We start from the raw sequence: 17605 nt of genomic DNA on the forward strand, positions 1-17605 counted from the left end.
AGCGAAAAGCAAATAGTGTAACATTACCTTCTGCCATTAATGTAACTCAGACACACACACACACACACACACACGTACGTGCTTGCCAACAGGCTTGCAGACACTCCTCTACCTACCCGTGGTTGGTTTCCAGAGTGGTTCCTATACACACTTGCCTCAAAGTCCCAAGTGGTAACAAAACAGGGGACCACTAGCTGCACATTTGTCCATTCATTCATTCATTCATCCAACAAATATCAGAGTGTTTATATGTACAGAGCCCTGTTCTAGGCCCTAATGAAAACAGACTGGCCCTGCTATCATGGGGCTTCTGTGCCCATGTGTGCTCTGTGGGTGTGCTTTGCTGTGTCGTGTGCTGTTGTTTGAGTCTGTGGGGTGTTAAAAGAGGAGAGTCATAAGTAGAGGAGACAAAAGCTATATACATATACATGTGTGTACGTATGTCTGTACCCACATATGTGTATCCATGCTGTTTGTATATGTTTGTCTTTGTACATCTGTGCCAAAGTGAAATCGAGCTGTTAAGTTCTTTGATAACCTGTTAATCTAGTTTATTTTCTTTTTCTGTGATCTTCTCAATGATACTAAGTATTTTCACAGATTTTTTAAAGGCTGAATATAGTCCGTTGTCTGGCCAGGCCATGATTTATTTAGCCACATTCTCATGAACAATCAGATCATTTCCATTTTCTGTTAGGTTAACTAATCCTGGGAGGATTAGTCTTCCTTTTTGTAAATACCCATGATTTTTAAGTACCCATGATTTATTTTGCCAGTATAAAGTCCTAACCTATTTAGTAGTTCAAAAGTCTGGCAGAATGTTAGGGCTTTTTATACACATCACAAAACTATTTACTATAAATAGTTACAATTCTTGGAAGCAGTTTGCCTTTATCTCAGGAGTATAGACAAATATAATTGTTTGGATTTTTTTAAAAGCATACTATTAATATTAAGTGTTAAAACTTTCAGGATTGAATAATTGAAACACAAGAAAGAAAACGAAGTCTTGTGGATTTTATTTTGTTTTCTTTTGTTTTTTTCATTAATCCCCCACAAGTGACTTGTACCATATGGTACTGTTTTATGCTGACCCCTTATTAATTAATGTTATTTTCCATTTCTTTTCACCCACACAATTAAATTTGAACAGCTCTGGAACAACTACTTCCATTTGGCAGTAGCATTTCTCACCCATGAGTCCCTTCAACTTGAAACCTTCTCTGAAGCCAAGCGCACCAAAATTGTAAAAAAGTAAGTGTCTTTTTAAACTTGCTCAAGATTGGGTAGCTGGTTTTTCCATTTCAGAGCAAGATTTTGGGTATCACAAACATTGTCCACTGGCTACCATGTTTTTAGTGAGATAGGTCTTATAATTATTTTGTAGACCTCATTTCCCCAGACTCACATCTCTTTTCTCAAGGCCCCAGTGATTTTATCATCACCCATCACATTCTTTTTAGACAATCTGTCCACAGGGAGGCAGGAAAGTTGGCCCATACACCAATCTCCGAGAACAGCTGCCCTCTGGTGGCAGCTTGTCCAAATTGCAGGCACAGTGCCTCTATCACTGCTGCTTCCCAAAGCAGGCTGGTTTGGTACCTCTTAGTCACTGGAGCACACAAGCCAAGACTAAAGCATCTCCCAAACATGCCCTGCAGTTTCCTGCTCAGATTTCAAAATGGACTACTGTGTAAGAGTGATTAGAGCTACAGGGGAGCTTTCCAAGGCTTTCGTATCAGGTCTGTTTCAGAGTTCATCAAGAGTCTGGAAACTTCAAAGGCCCTGTGGCTAGAAAGAACTTACAAAAATAATCATTTAAAACCTGTGAAGTTTGAGTTCTGTTCCCCCTTCTGGGATGTCTGGGATTCTTGACAAACTATTTAGCATCCCTTTTCCTCTGGTTCCTCCTCACAACACTGAGATTAGTAGCTAAGAGATGGAGATTTAGTGATTGTGTTTTCAATGATAAAAGTAAAACTTGTTTTGTACATTTCTTTATGGGGGAGGGTACTGAAAGATCATTGATTTTTAAGATGGATGCCTTAGTCTCACTCTTTAGAATATCTTAAATGACACAATTTTTTTCAAGGATAGGTTTGCTTTTGGTTGCATAACGATACGTGAAGTTAGTTGACAGCAGGTCTGGTAAAGTGGCTAGTTAGGATTAATGATTCTGGTTTTGGTCAAAGTGTGGCTGTAAGTATAATCCATGTGAAAACATGCATAAGGGCAGAGACAAACCTTTGGAGATAACATTTATATATATTCAGGTTATAGAAACATGATGAAATTTTTTCAAGATTTCTCATATTTTTAGTAGAAGTAGCATCAACAGTATTAATGAACAATAGCAATAGTTATTTATTGTCTATTATGAGCCAGATAGTGACTGTATACACTTACTTAATTTTAATAATAAAACTAGATTCAGTGGTTTTGTTAAAATGAAATAGTACAAGGAAATTTTGAATATGATTTTTATACTGGCTTCTGAAGGCATTTCCGAAGGAGGGATCTGGAAAAAATGCCTGGTGCAATAGTAGCTTGAGGAGTAAACGTAGAGCCGCTTTTCGGGTGGGTCACAGGCCCACATTAGCGTTCCCTGGGAACATCTGCAGATCTGCTCGGACCCACCCTGTTTCTGTGTTTCCAAGTACCCAGCCTCTGAGCTGGTATGTGGTGTGGGTGGCCCCAGAAATATGTATCCTTTTCTTTAAAAGATTTTATTTATTTATTTTTAGACAGGGGAAGGGAGAGAGAGAAACATCAATGTGTGGTTACCTCTTGTGCACCCCCTACTAGGGACCTGGGTTGCAACCCAGGCACATGCCCTGACTGGGAATCAAACCAGTGACCCTTTGGTTCATAGGCCAGGGCTCAATCCACTGAGCCGCACCAGCCAGGGAAAAATATGTATTCTTTAAGAGATGTCCAGGTCATTCTTATTTACCTCCCCCCAAAAGCCACTGTCTTGACCCATGTTTCTCACTTTCTTTCCTGTTATTGACTCACAGGTAACCTTTCTAGAAATCGTTTTCCTAATCACACCCCCACAGTGATGAAGTAATCCAACAGATAGGTGCATATCTGTTAATATGCTATCAGTATATCTGCCCTTTATTCTTTAAAACAGTAGGCTTTTTTTGCCCCCGAGGGGACAGTATCTCCCCATTGAGAATGTATGTCCAGGTCTTCCCAATGTGGTATAAGATGTGGGCTACTCAAACATAAGTATATGAATTCAGCATGTTTGTTACGCACCAGTTACATTACTATACAAATCATACCCCATGTATCATCCTTTTCAATAGTGTTTCCATTTTATTTCGTTGCTTAGCAGCAACCAGTGTGTTGCTCACTCTCCTCCCTTCAATCAGTTTGTTGTCTCCGCTTCTCGGTTTTTCTCATGTTTGCACACGTCCCTCCTCCTGCTGTTGAAGCTCCCCTCCCCTGCGGGGCTTGTTTAGGTATCAACTTCATCTCTTAAAGGGACTTGCCTCAAAACCTGCCTGAAATGTGACCTAGAGGGACATGGACTTTTTATTCCCCTCATTTTATTATAAGTACTCGTTTCCACTGAGAAATCATTCTCTGGGTTTATGATCTTCTTCCTAGATATGGAGACATGAGGAAGGAACTCGGCTTTCGGATCCGGGACATGTGGTACAACTTGGGTGAGTGTGTAACTTTGAACAAGCCCACGCTCAGCTCTGGGGCTGCAATGAACTCTTTTTTCATTTGAATTCCAGTAACCCTAAGATCTATTTGGCGGTCTCTCTGGAAGTGAGCATTGACCTTGGTAGGACATCCCCTTGTAATCAGAATGCAGTATTCAGTCATTCAGTTCTGAACTGAGTTGATTTACCCTCATAAACTTATTCTTTTCTTAGAGATTCTGTGGAGGAAGAGGGTAACACTGCACTTCCAGTGAATTCATCTTTTAATCTCTTCCTTACTCCTGTTTCAGGTCCCCATAAAATCAAATTCATCCCCTCCATGGTGGGTCCCATTCTGGAGGTCACGTTGACCCCTGAAGTGGAGCTCCGGAAAGCCACCATCCCCATTTTCTTTGATATGATGCAGTGTGAGTTCAATTTCAGTGGAAATGGCAATTTCCATATGGTAAGAGGTGGTCAGACCTATAATCTTAGTAATGCACATATAGTCAACTCTGGTTTATTTTTTTCCTGTATAGAGAAGCCCTAGCTTGAATAATCACATCAAAGTCAGTCTGCAGTTTTTCTTTTACATTTCATTTTGTCAAGCAGTAGCGATAGAAGCAGGTATTACAACTGAGGGCAGCCTCAAAGCAGTCTCTTTGCTACACGTGTTTCCTAAAGCCGCCCTCTATGTCTGGATACTTAAAATATGACTTCATGCATTTTTAATCCTACTTGCTGCCATGCAGCTGAGAGAGTAGTGCTGAGGATCAAGGGAATGATGCAGAGGACTTTGGCTTATGACCTCAGTTTGCTTATGTTTTTTCTCTATTTTCCTTATCTATACAGCATATTAATATTTAAAGGAAGATCTCGTAGCTACCATATTTTGCCGTGTATAAAGTTAGCACTCCTGTGTATAGTGTGCACCCACATTTTTGGCCAAACTTTCAGGAAAAGAATCTATTGTTTTAATTTTTTAAATTCAATTATTTATTTATTTATATTTAGAAACAAAACCAGTTATATTCCATGGTGTTATTTTGCAGGCAGATATCATTATTGCTTCCTAGAGTTATACTTTTAACACATGAGCATAAATAAAAGAATTGAAAACATTCATATTGATACAGAATTAGTACTACTCATCTATAATGTGCATTCTTATTTTTCCTTCAGAAATTTGGGCAAAAAAGAGCACATTATACATGACAAAGGTATGCAGCTCTGCAAAGTCAGAAAAAAGCAACCCTATTGATGAGACTGAGACAAAAACCAAAAATAAATTGGAAAATTAAAATCTTTAAACTATATTTATATGCATACTTGTAATAGGAAAGTAGTGTTTGGGTAATTTTTCTCTGCAAATATGACAGGGGATGGAGTAACATGAGGCTTCCTCAGAAAGGTCTCCATGTGCTGTTGATGGGTGATGAGACGTGCTGTCTTCCTCTAACTACACTGAGAATTATTCACAATTTAAAGAGGGGGCTGGGGAAATCTACAGAGGCCGGCTGGGTGTCTCTCGTGTCCTCCTCTAAGATACAACATTGCCCTGTGGGCTTCTGTCTCTGCCCTCAGTTTGAGAATGAGCTGATCACAAAGCTGGACCAGGAGGTGGAAGGCGGCAGAGGAGATGGACAGTACAAGGTCCTTCTGGAAAAACTGTGAGTGTTTCAGACACAGACAAGCTGATGATGTCAGTTAGAGATGGAGAAAAGCAGGTTTGCCCGCACTTACACAGCCACAGAGGAGCCACAGAATCACTGGGGACACCACCCCAGACAGTTCGCAGTGGGTCGGTGGGGTTTACCATCCACTGCTGATACTGGGTCATCTGATGTGAGTCAAATATCCTGTTTTCCTGGCCAGCCTGGCCATCGAGCACAGAGCAGATGAACGGAGGGAGACAGAGGTACAAAGCATTGTGCCCAGTGTTTGAATTGATGAACTTCATGAAAAGTGGTAACACCTCTGATTATGGCTTCAAAGCAATGATTTCAAGAGTAAGGGCAGTACACACTTCATGGACCACTTTACATTTGAATATACCCTGTGCCCTTAAAGGACCTCCAAGAACACTGGTGATATATGCTGCCTGCCCCTCCTCCAGTCCAACATTCACTCCCTCCCTGTGCTCACATTAGCACCCCTGCTCCCCACCCACCCCACCCACACCCCCACTCATTACCCTGCAGCTCTCTTACCTCTCGTTTGCATACAGGGAATTACAGTATCAAAAGAGGGTTAAAAACAGTTGCACATTGAAGTGACAGAGATTGAGCTTCAAATCCTGTTTTCTCCACGTTGTAGGCATTTGACTTTGGACTAGTGATGTAACCCATTTGACACCTCTTTTTTTTTCCATCTACAATACTAGGATCTGTATTTTGGTATTGTGGTAAGGCCGAATTGAGATCGTGCATTTTCCTAGTGCCTGTTGCAGATTCGATGCTGAGCAAGCGCTGGCTGCTCTGGCGTTCGTGCCGGGTGCTGTGATTGTTGTCACCCCCATGTCCTCCCCTCTGGGGCAGAACTGCTCTAGACTCCCCATGTCTTGTGTTCTCTGAACTTTCATGACACAGACCCACTTGTTGGGGTGTGCTTGCATCATCTCATTACTCACCTGTTTCCGGGAGTGTGTGCAGAGATGGTGCTTGAGGACCAGGCTCCCAACTTTGTTTTGCTTTTAAGATTTTTTTTAAAGGAACCATCACACTGGGTACTCAGAAATGAGATGATGACTCACCTGTGTTTTAAAGAACTGGAAGTCCTCCTTGTGTTGTTTCTACTGGCTGATAAGACCACTTGTGGATCTTTTTATCCTGTTTCCACTAGACCTGCCTGTTCAAACATGCTTCAAACCTCCCAGCTTGTCACTTTTGCAATTCTAATCTCATACGGGGGTTAAATGGAGAAATTACAGACACATCCAAAATACTTACAAATGATAAACTACTCATTTTTCAGTCTGATAGCTGATTTTTCACATAAATATCTTACTTTGTTTTCTCTATTCTTCCTGGGTCCCTAGTTCAGAAAAATATGACCATGCAAACCTCCAGAGCCTGAGAATAATCCTGGAGTGTGGACTAATTCTTTGAACACATTTCTTCCTCTTCTTTTTCTCTTGTTCCCCAAGTTTTCTTCTAATTCTCTAATGTAAGATGCTCCTATAGAAGCGTTGCTCTTTGGGGCCCAAAAAGAAGATTTAGAGCAAAAAAGTTTAGCCTCAGTCTCACAACTCTTCGTTTTTTCTCTTAAAATGACACCTGTGTGTGAAGAGCCGCAGGTCTGATTGTGTGCAGGGTCCGCATTCTCCCGCAGGCCTCTCCAGAGTGCTCACAGGGGGCCCCAGAAGGGCGGTCTCTTTCAACCTGAGTGACCAGAAAACATACTCAAACCTTTTGGGCAATGGTTCCCATTTTTGTGTTTTTGACAAGAAAACAAAAACCAACAAGAAAGAAATACAGAGAGACATTCAAAGAAGGGCACTGCAGGCCGGGGTTCTCCGTGGCTTGAGCTACACAAGCTGTGAAGAAAGGGTGGAGCTTGAGTGCCTGTGATGAGTGAAGGGTGTGTCTCCTCTTCTGGCGCCACCTGCTGCTGGGATCTGGGCAGCGCTTGCAAATGGTGCTAGAACAGTGTCAGATCCTGCCTTTGTCTCCACCTCCTCCCCTCAGGCTCCTGGAACACTGCCGGAAGCATAAGTACCTCTCCGGCTCCGGGGAAGTCTTCGCACTCCTGGTCAGCAGCCTCTTGGAGAATCTCCTGGACTACAGAACCATCATCATGCACGATGAGAGCAAGGAGAACCGCATGAGCTGCACTGTGAATGTGCTGGTAGGTGCCCGGCCCTGGCATGGTGGGAGGGCAGGCAGTCTGGCCGCCCCGCACCCACCATGGTCAGCGCCAAGCAGACCTCACAGGCACGAAGGCTCCTGGGGCCACTTCATGGAGTCTGTCCTACCGAGTCTTAAGATGCCAGCACCACAGTCCCTGAAGATAAATGTGGAAACAGGGATGGAAAATGCAACATGGGCTTTTACCTGTCTTTCCGAAGGCCATCCTGGGCCTGTCCCTCAGCCTTGTGTATGTGTGGTCCTTCATTGCTGGGATTACTGGTCGCGGACGAACCTGCATGAGAAACCCTGCACCGTGAGCAGAGTGTCAGGACCTGAAATCTTGGGATGGGAAATTGCTGCGGCCTTGCCTTTCCCTAGACTTCCGTGTCTGGGACCACAGGCCCTGGGGCTGTGGGTTGCCCTGCCTCTGCCAACTAACCCGACCACCTACCACCCCTGTTTCCCCGAGAAAGCAGAGTGTCAGGAGGCTTGCATCAAAGCCAGCTGCCTGTTCCCTTAGAAGGCTCCCCACAAGTTGCTCAGAGGCGTGGGCCTAGAAAATGCTTCAACTTCTCCTTATAAACTGTTGCATCCTGTTCTTGTGGGGGATATCTGGTAAAGGAAAACAATCAACTCTGTGGACAGGGAACACTGTTGAAAAGCAAAAGTAGCTGTTCGGCCATTTTTTATGGCAAACTAGTCAGTAGCTCTTAATTGATATGGGTGTTTTGGACTTTTTATAGAATTTCTATAAGGAAAAGAAGAGAGAGGACATATACATAAGGTAAGCCGAAGGGAGCATTGCACTTGCTGTTTACGTCACGGCTTTACTACTTATTTTTCCCATCCGCACATACTAAGCCCCTGCCCCGTGCTTGCTGCTTTGAGAGACAGCAGCGAGTGTGTGACCTCCCTGTCCCCCGAAAGGGTGACCTGTCTAAACAGAGACACAGTCGGTATAGCACAAGGCAGCACCCAGGGAGGATGGTGTTGGATTCCAAGGAAGAATCCAGGGTGCTGGCCAGGGCCGTCAGCAAAGTCTGCCCAGAAGAAGCACAAAATCTGCCTTGTGTCAAGGAATATTAGCCTGGAATCCAAGGAGCCCTGAATATGGGACGCACGTGGACATATATTCTATAGGTTTTCTTGGGGAAAGATTCCATAGCTCTTACAAAGCTCCCCAAAGGGGTCCGTGGCATAAACATAAACAGACACCAGCGCCTTCAAAAAATAAGGAGTAGACAGAGTAGGGAAGACGCAATGGCGGGAGGCAGCACCAATGGTTAAAGGAATAAAGAAGGAAGGGAGGAGTAGAGGGGAGAAGAGATGGGAAGGCAGGTTGCAGCTTGCTCGTGGAATAGCTGAGTGCTGGGTGGGTACACCTAGCAAAGCCCCCCTTCCTCCCACTCTTACCAGGTACCTGTACAAGCTGCGGGATTTGCACCGAGACTGCGAGAACTACACAGAAGCTGCCTGCACGCTGCTCCTGCACGCAGAGCTTCTGCAGGTGAGTCGGGCTGGCTGCTGGCTCCCACCTGGCAGAGGGCAGAACACAGCTGGTCAGCTGTCCAGTGCTATGGGGCCAAGTCCTCTGCGCTTTGGGATTGTGATGGGAATGATCTTTATTCCAGGGAAAGCCTTGCATCCAAGAATGCTGTTACACTTTCTAAGTGAACACAGCTAATTTTCAGATCAAGGTCAGGAAAATTCCAGTTTTCACTGGATGATGCATAAAGAAGTGGTTCCATAGACTTTAAAATCCTTAGGAAGCAGACTACAACATACAGGCCCCTAGTAATTGACACTGTAGTTGAGGAAACACCCCCACATGTTCCACCAGCAAGAATCACGCCCCTCTGTCCGAAACGTGCCCTTAAGCTCTGCACTTTTTAGAAGTTGTGATGTAATTGACACATGACACTGTACATTTCCGGTGTGCACGTGTTTTGGTACACTTGTCTATTGCAATATAATTACACCGTAGCTAACACCTCTATGATGTCACTTAATTATCATTTCTTTTTGTTGTGGGATTAAAACTAGTCTCTTAGAAACTTTGAAGTTTATAAGACAGTTATCGCTGCCTATAATCACTATACTGTGTGTTAGATCTTTGGGACTGACTTATCTACATGCTATTAAGTCTATAACCTTTAACTTAATCTCCTTGGTGTGCACCCCACCCCCCCTCCCTGCCATCCCCCAGCCCCTGGTAACTACCATTCTACTCTCTGCCGTCAGGAACTTGGCATTTCTAGATTTGTTACTGTACAGCTCTTGTCTTTCCCTGTCTGACTTGCTCCACTTGGCATAATGCCCTCCAGGTACGTCTGTGCGGTGTCAGAGGGTAGGGTTTGCTTCGGACTCTTGGCTGAGTCATTCCATTGTACGTGTGCAGCGTCCTCCATCAGCAGACACTCAGGTGGCTTCCATGTCTCGACCGCTGAGAGTAATGCTGCGTGAACACAGGAGTGCAGATCTCCCTTCCACATCCTGTTTTTCTGTCTTTTCCATCCATGTTTTTTCAGACCTCCATCGCTGCCAGCATGATCCTCATTTTATATCTCCTGCCTCCATTCCTGCCCGCAGCAATTTGTTTCCTATATAATTTCATTTTTATTTTGTACTAGAACAATACATGCACATTGTCCTAAGCTTTGTAGTTAAACAAAGGAGTCCCCTGCCTCACCACTTCCCCAAGGCAGCCATTCCCAATTCGTGTTCAACTTGAGGCACGAGAAACCTTCCTGTGCATTGGTTAGGGAGGGCGGCTCATTGACTGTGGGCTGACCACAAAGAAACCCTGGTGTTGGTAGCCGTGGGTCCTTTTGTTTGTGCTACTCCGAAAATTAAATTCTCCTATCCTGGCAAGAAAGGTAGGCCGTGTGGATACACAGCCTTTTTCCCCAGACAGCTGCTCAGTAGGGGTGTAGAATATGGTCCATGTTTTCCTCATAGGTATGAGACCCCTTCTTTGTCACGTATGAAATCCTTTTTGATGTCTGTACTTTTACGTGGGTCTCTGTCTATTCATACCCAGTACCACACTCTTAATTATTAATTCTTTAGGGTATGTTTTATTACCTGATAGTTAATAAAACTATCTTCATCTTCATTGCTCTTCTTTCTCAGTTTTCTACCTATTTCTTTTTATTTTCCTTATGGACTTTGGATTCATAAGTTAAAATTTTCAGTTTGGGGAGAATTTTCGTATTTGTGAAATGGCATTTTCTAATCCCAAAGCATGGTGTGGCTTTCTGTTTGTTCAAGTCTGTGTTCGTGCCCTGCGGGGGTGTGTTCAGGTTTTCCGAATAGAGGTCTCACGTGGTCCTTGTTGTATTGATGCCTAGACATCTTTTTTCCTAATTATGGTAAAATATGCAAAACATAAAATTAGCCATCCTATCCATTTTTAAGTGTATAGTTCAGTGGCATTATGTATGTTCACATTGTTGAGCCTGGCTGTCTTATCATTTTAGATTTATTCTTTTTAAACTCATTACTTCTGTCATTTCAGCATGGTTATTTATTTATGTGAAACCTCTCTTTAAATGATTTCTAAATAGGTCATTTTTTTTATCCCACTAATGGACTTAATTCTCTGTTTGTGGTAGTTTCTCAGTTGGCACCTGTTGTACAAGCATCGATTGTGAAGAATACAATCACTGTTTGTACGTAGCGAGAGCTGTGCCCCCCCTCTCCATGCTCTTACTTCTGATCTCTTTCTCTGATCTGTGTGGCTCGCGCCTTCAATGCAGCAGCTGTCATGCTGGCTGTGGACCCGCCTCGCTCCTGGCTTCCCCGGGCCGCCTTGCTTGTGGTCCACTCAGCGTGCCACTGGTTTTGAAGCTGGCACGTAGTGTGTCTGTCTGTATGTGCATTTTTTATGTATAATAAATAATCTAAAAGGCAACATGGATGAGTCACATATATGTGCCAGTATTTCTACGACCTTTTTAAACTAAATGTGTGTTAATCCCCTTTAATTAATTAATCGAATTAACTGATGGGTGCATTAATCTCTTTCGCTTGCTTTTCAGTGGTCTGACAAACCCTGTGCACCCCATCTGCTCCAGAGGGACAGTTACTATGTTTATACCCAGCAAGAGCTGAAAGAGAAGCTGTATCAGGAAATCATATCCTACTTTGACAAAGGCAAAGTGAGTGTTGGGTCGTCTGCTGTGTATGAGGGGACAGAGGACAATGAAAACAGTCCTGCAGTGCACTCTGACACTGGCCAGCCAGAGGTAGCACAGGCCCAGGGGTGAAGGACACAGACCCCCACCAGACGGCCTGGACAGCCAATGCCAGACACAAGTTCTGGAGTCCCCAAGCCACCCACATTTCTGACTAGTCGACTACACATTTGGGGGAGAGCCCTATGGCCCCCTCAGGTCTGAGAATGTGCTAGAACAACTATGCTTAGGGTACCGTCTTACCCTAAAGGACACAGGTCAGGGCCAGCTGAACAAAGAGGTGCCTAGGGCTGGGGCTCGGAGGGCCCCAAGTGTAGGCCCCTGTGTGCTCTCTCTGCAGATTCAGAGCACCTGGCCCTCCAGAGGAGCTGATGTGCGTGCGGGCAGGGCGCTCACCTGAGCCTGAGCCCCTGTACAGAGTTTTTATTCAGGTTTTATTACGTAGGCTTGACTACCTGAATTTTTGGCCATGTGGGTGAACTCAGTCTCCAGCCCCCTCCTCCCTTTAGATCTGGCTAATGTCACGGAGCTCCAGGCTCCACCCTCTGACCACACGGGCGGGCGGTGTTTCTTGCCAGGAGCCCTGTGAGCCCCCTCAGAAGCATAAACTCAGGTGTGGATGAAGGGTCCACCATGAATAACCCAGACGCTCCTGTCACTGGGGAAACTCTGAGGGCTTAGCGGCTTCCTCCCAGGACTCTGGACAAAAACCAGACAAATTCTCCATTATACAGTAATGACTCGTGGCTTACTCTTTATTGTCCCCATGTATACCTTTGAACCCTGGCATTTTTAATGGGAGAGAAAATGAATAGATAAAAAAGGTAAGAAAGGCACTAAGATCAGTTATTTTGAGGACACTTAACCCAATGGCGAATGTAATGGACAGCCTCCACTCTCCATAATCATAATTCTCCCTCTTAAATGAGGCTGAGGGCCGGCAGCTGGTCCCGCCCCTTTCAGCACGCTCCCTGGAGATGGTTGCTAACCCCTGGTGTTCGCCCCATACCCAGATCACTCCGGGCCCACGATGGCCGAGAGTAACTCGCAGCTCAGGTGTGCACAGGGGCACGGTCAAATAAACATGGAACTGGGCCAGGAAGTTGTGGAGTCTGTGGTCAAATGGAGAAAGCATGTCCACCTGGAAGGCTTTTACATTTAAAATTTTTTAATGAAGAAAATATGTGGAAGGAGTTGGTGAGAAAGACAAACAATGCATCTGCTGTCCAAACAGAACAGATGCCAGGTTTGCGGAGTTGCAGAGGCCTGTAGGGCTGTCGCGGGCCTCCGCACCCAGCCAGCCTTCCTTTCTTCATCGGGGGACCTGTTGTTAAACAAATAAGTAAATTAGCCAAATAATCGTTGTGATAAAATGGCTACCATCTGTTTGGTGCTAGTGACTGTTTTGGGTGATTTCCCAATTCTTTCTTAATTTCATTCACCCTGAAACCCTACGAGGTAGATTTTATCTCCTTTTTACAGATGAAGAACTTAAGGCTTGGAGAGCAAATAGATTTATTCAAACATTTTGGTCACTGCACCCGTTACTCTGTACAAATTCACCGAGGATCCAAAGAACCTTGTTCTCATGGGTTGTATCTATGGCTGCCTATCCTCTTAGAAACTTAACACAATTTTAAAATATTTACTTATTTTCACAATGATAGTAAACCTATTACCGTTAAGATAAATCATACATATTTTTGAAAAAAATTACTCTATATCCCAAAATGTTAGTGATATGAGCGGCATTGGACATTCTCACAGCTCTCTCCCCCATCTGCCTCTGCGTGCGTTCTGTTGTGAGGTCGGGTGCCCTGGGGCCTCTGGGAAGCGGCACTGCACACTCACGAGAGAATGAGGGTTGAAGAGGCAAATAACGTTAGTATTATTAAGAAGATAATTTGACCTCTCGGTCCCCTGAAAGTGCCTGGGGACTCTCCGGGACCAGGGACCGTGCTTTGAGAACTGCTGTGCGAGGCTGTCCCCCTGTCCCCTATGTAACTTGGCATTTGGTGAAACATGGAGAGAATTCTGCTCCAGCTGATGTGGAATAATTTCCATGTAGCATGTTTCAGAGCTTTGTCAGTGACCAAGACCTTGAAATTTCAGAGGGCACATTTGACAAACGATGATTTTTAAAGATTTTATTTTTAAATGTGTGTGAACCGCACACACATTTCTTCAGTAGCCAGAAACAATGGAATGTAGTGCCTGGTTGACAAGAATGAAGTAGGACGTTACTAATAGTGTCCACTTTAGAGACATGTTGTGAAATGCCAAAACGAACACAGGGATCAATCTGAGATGCTGGCCTCAGACACCAGGTATGCATTAGGCTGCACCTTACGCGGTCATGCACGCCCCAGGCATTCCCTAAAACTCTTTGACTAAGTAGACAGCTTAGTTAGAAATAGAAATCAGTGCTCCAAAGATCGCTGGCTAGTACTTGGTGCAGTTTCCCAGGTTCCACACAACAGAATGGTTAGCCTTTCTTCCGTTTTCCCCTCCTCCCAGGCAGCCTAACTGGACACACACACACAAGTAGAGCCACACCAACTTTCCCCTCTAACAGGGCTTTCACGCTCGCAAGGCCGAGGCTCCAGAACAGGCCTCCTTCCGCTTCCATTGGTCTTTAGTGCTTTGCCCTGTAAGCTCAGTATTGCTTTGTTTGGGGACACATGGTGTTTGTTCTTCATGGTTTGCAAACAGAATTACACAAGAGACCTGGGCCCAGCAAAGCAGACAAGATAGAGTAGCTTTATGATGTCAACAGAAAGATTTAGTTAATCCGGGAAATGAGGCATGTCGGGAATATCTGCAGAAACGCGACCTCCTGACTCATTACTCACTGCCAGTGACTTTCAAGTGGCTTTTACAGCTAGATGAATGACGGCTTTGTTCTCCACTTTTCTCTTTCTGAAGATGTGGGAGAAGGCCATCAAGCTGAGCAAAGAGTTGGCTGAGACTTACGAGAGCAAAGTGTTTGACTACGAGGGCCTTGGCAATCTCCTGGTGAGTTGGGCTCAGCATGTGCCAAGTGGGTCGGGGTCAGCATGTGCCGAGCCTCCCACCCCCAACCCGGGGTCCTAAAGCGAGTATTCACAAGAATATGTCTCTGTGCTTCAGAAAGTCGGGATAGATGATGTTCTTTACAGTGGAAAAGTAAACCTGGATTGAAATAAAAATGAAAAGAGATGAGGTCCAAAAGCTGTTATCGTTACTTCCCAGATTGTCCTGAAGGAGGTCAGGGCCTGGTCCACAGCCCTCGCTCCCGTCCCTGTGCCTTCTGTCCCTCTGTGGACCCCCGTGTGCCCCCCCCCCCGCTCTTCCCGCACAGGCACTTTGCCTTCAGGGAGCACCACCCGTGTTGCAGACGTTTTCTGACACCTTCGGTTTGTCAGAATTGCTGTGCTGTGGTCCACGCCCCTGGGTTCTGCTGAGTGGCTGCACTGCTCATCTTGGAGCCTTGTTTTATTTCTTCGAGGTGCCATTGTGCACATTTTGGTTAAGTAGTAAAATGCTTCTGCCAGAACTTGTTCCCAAATTTCGCCTCGCCCCGTCTCCCCGATGTCACTGAAGTACTGTACTGGGTTGGCCAAAAAGTTCGTTTGTTTTTTTCTGTAAGATGGCTCTAGTTTCCTTTAACTTCATTCAAAACAGTTGTGTTAGATTATATTGTGACAGCTATCATATCAGTGTTCATTTTTTAAAAAGTTAATCAAAACTGGTAAATTTTTGTGTGGCCATTTTAATAGAGAAGATGGAGGAAAATATGCAACATTTTTGGCATATTATACTTTATTATTTCAAGAAAGGTAAAAACAACAGAAATGCAAAAAAAAAGATTTGTGCAGCATATGGAGAAGGTGCTGTGACTGATGGAACGTGTGGAAAGTGGCTTGCGAAGTTTTGTGCCGGAGATTTCTCATTGGATGATGCTCCACTGTCAGGAAGACCAGTTGAAGTTGATAGCGATCAAATTGAGACGTGAATTGAGAACAATCATTGTTATACCACATGGGAGATAGCCGACGTACTTAAAATATCCAAATCAATGAAGTTATTAGTGAAAATTAGAAATTTGTCTTTCATTTTAAGGAAAAGGCTGAGCGGACGTTTTGGCCAACCCAATACTTTGACAGTCCACCGAACCCATGTGCTGCGCCTGGCATAGGTCAGCTATTTTAAAACGACAAAGGAAAACAAAAGTTGTTTTCCAGATGCCCCATGCTGCCAGCAAAATACTAATTTGATACTTTTTGGTAGAGGGGTCACAACAGGTCAGGCCACCCACTGTCATGCAATAATTTATGTGAGGAGGTGATAGGCAACAGCACTTTGAAAGATGTTTGCCAGGGTCTTACACCAGCCCCTGCCATTACGCAAGAAATCGCTCCTTAATTTCGTAAACTAAATGGAGCCATGTTAGCAATGTAGCATGTTCCTGCCTAAGACAGCACGGATGGAGACCTTCACCGGGCTGGAGTGCTGTCGTCCCGCTTACCTGCAACTTCGCTTTCCGTGGTTTCAGTTACCTGCGGTCAAATGCAGTCTGAAACGTTAAATGGAGAATTTCAGGAAGAATGACCTCTACATCTTAAATTGCACGCCATGCTGAACACCGTGAGGAAATCTCGCATCATCCTGCTGCATCCCGCCTGGGACATCCCTTTGCCCGGCGTCTCCCTGCTGTGGATGCTCCTTGCCCCTTAGTCACTTAGTAGCCATCTGTCTGAGTTAGGAGATCAGCTCTCGAGGTGTCGCAGTGCTTGTGTTCCGGTAACTGGCATTTTCTTAAGAACGCTGCCCAAATGCAAGGGGGTGGCCCAGGCAATTCGGATACACCCAAGAGAAGCTGTAAAGTGCAAACTTTACGTGAAAGGACGATACAGGCAGTATAAGATACTTTTAGAGAGGGAGACATAGATCCCACGTTCACATAACTTTTATTACAGTAGATGGTTATAATTGTTCTATTTTGTCAGTAGTTATTGTTGTTAATCTCTTACTATGTCTAAGTTATAAGTTAAACTTCACCACAGGAATGTATGTGTAGGATAAAGCATAGTATATACACAGTTCAGTACTGTCTGCAGCTTCAGGCATCCACTGGGGGTCTTGGAACGTACCCCTGCAGACCGGTGGGGGTGCCTTGCTGTAATAATATAGCCGTGGTGGGAGGGGCTGAGAGACATCCCCCAGAACCCCTGGGTCTGGCTACCTAATGCGCTGTCTTAAAGGCTGTCTCTGGAGCCCGGGCAGGGAGACCTCTCCCCAGGGGAAGACTAAAGACAATACTGGACAACAGCACATTACCTTCCCTCCTGGACATGTGAAGCTGAACCAGGGCCTTTAATGCAAACTACCTACACGCACTGGAAAGTTCCTTATTGTCTTTTCTCCTGTATCTCCACTGAATTGTAGCCACCCTTCATTAATCTCCGAAAGTGCTTTTTAACCCATCAGGGCTGCTGAGCCCCTTCAGGAAACGTGAAAACTGGGCACTGCCTCGGGTCATAGCAGAATGCACATGTGTGCATCTTCCAGACAACTGCAGGGCTCCCCGGCCCTCCTGTCCAACACAGGACGTTTCCCAAAGGCCTTTCATTTCCCTGTGTTACATGGGAAACAACAGCAGCAAATAGATCTCTCTTTCCCCCCCAACCATGCCCCTGTAACCTCCCTGTGGAATGTCTTGTTTTGTTTTCTAGAAAAAAAGAGCCTCGTTTTATGAGAACATCATAAAGGCCATGAGGCCTCAGCCTGAATACTTCGCTGTTGGATACTATGGACTGGGCTTTCCTTCTTTCCTGCGGGTGAGAGACCTGCGGGTGGTCTCCCGGGCCATTCAGCCGGGGGCCTGAGGGGGGCTCTTCATTGCTTTTCCAGATGGGCCTGG

The 17605-nt window shown here is 44.9% G+C and overlaps 1 protein-coding gene across 1 annotated transcript in view; it reads left to right on the plus strand.

The window, feature by feature from the left end:
- DOCK5 (dedicator of cytokinesis 5) overlaps positions 1–17605 on the plus strand; it is a 158854-nt gene that overhangs the window by 116819 nt on the left and 24430 nt on the right. Inside the window, exons 31-40 of the mRNA XM_045195714.3 lie at positions 1154–1254; positions 3619–3677; positions 3971–4125; positions 5244–5329; positions 7346–7505; positions 8251–8291; positions 8924–9014; positions 11548–11667; positions 14629–14718; positions 17418–17522. Of these exons, the coding sequence (XP_045051649.2) occupies positions 1154–1254; positions 3619–3677; positions 3971–4125; positions 5244–5329; positions 7346–7505; positions 8251–8291; positions 8924–9014; positions 11548–11667; positions 14629–14718; positions 17418–17522 (1008 nt within the window). The remainder of the gene's footprint in view (positions 1–1153; positions 1255–3618; positions 3678–3970; positions 4126–5243; positions 5330–7345; positions 7506–8250; positions 8292–8923; positions 9015–11547; positions 11668–14628; positions 14719–17417; positions 17523–17605) is intronic.

This window comes from Desmodus rotundus, chromosome 9 (genome assembly GCF_022682495.2).
Source record: "Desmodus rotundus isolate HL8 chromosome 9, HLdesRot8A.1, whole genome shotgun sequence".
Taxonomy (NCBI): Eukaryota; Metazoa; Chordata; class Mammalia; order Chiroptera; family Phyllostomidae; genus Desmodus; species Desmodus rotundus.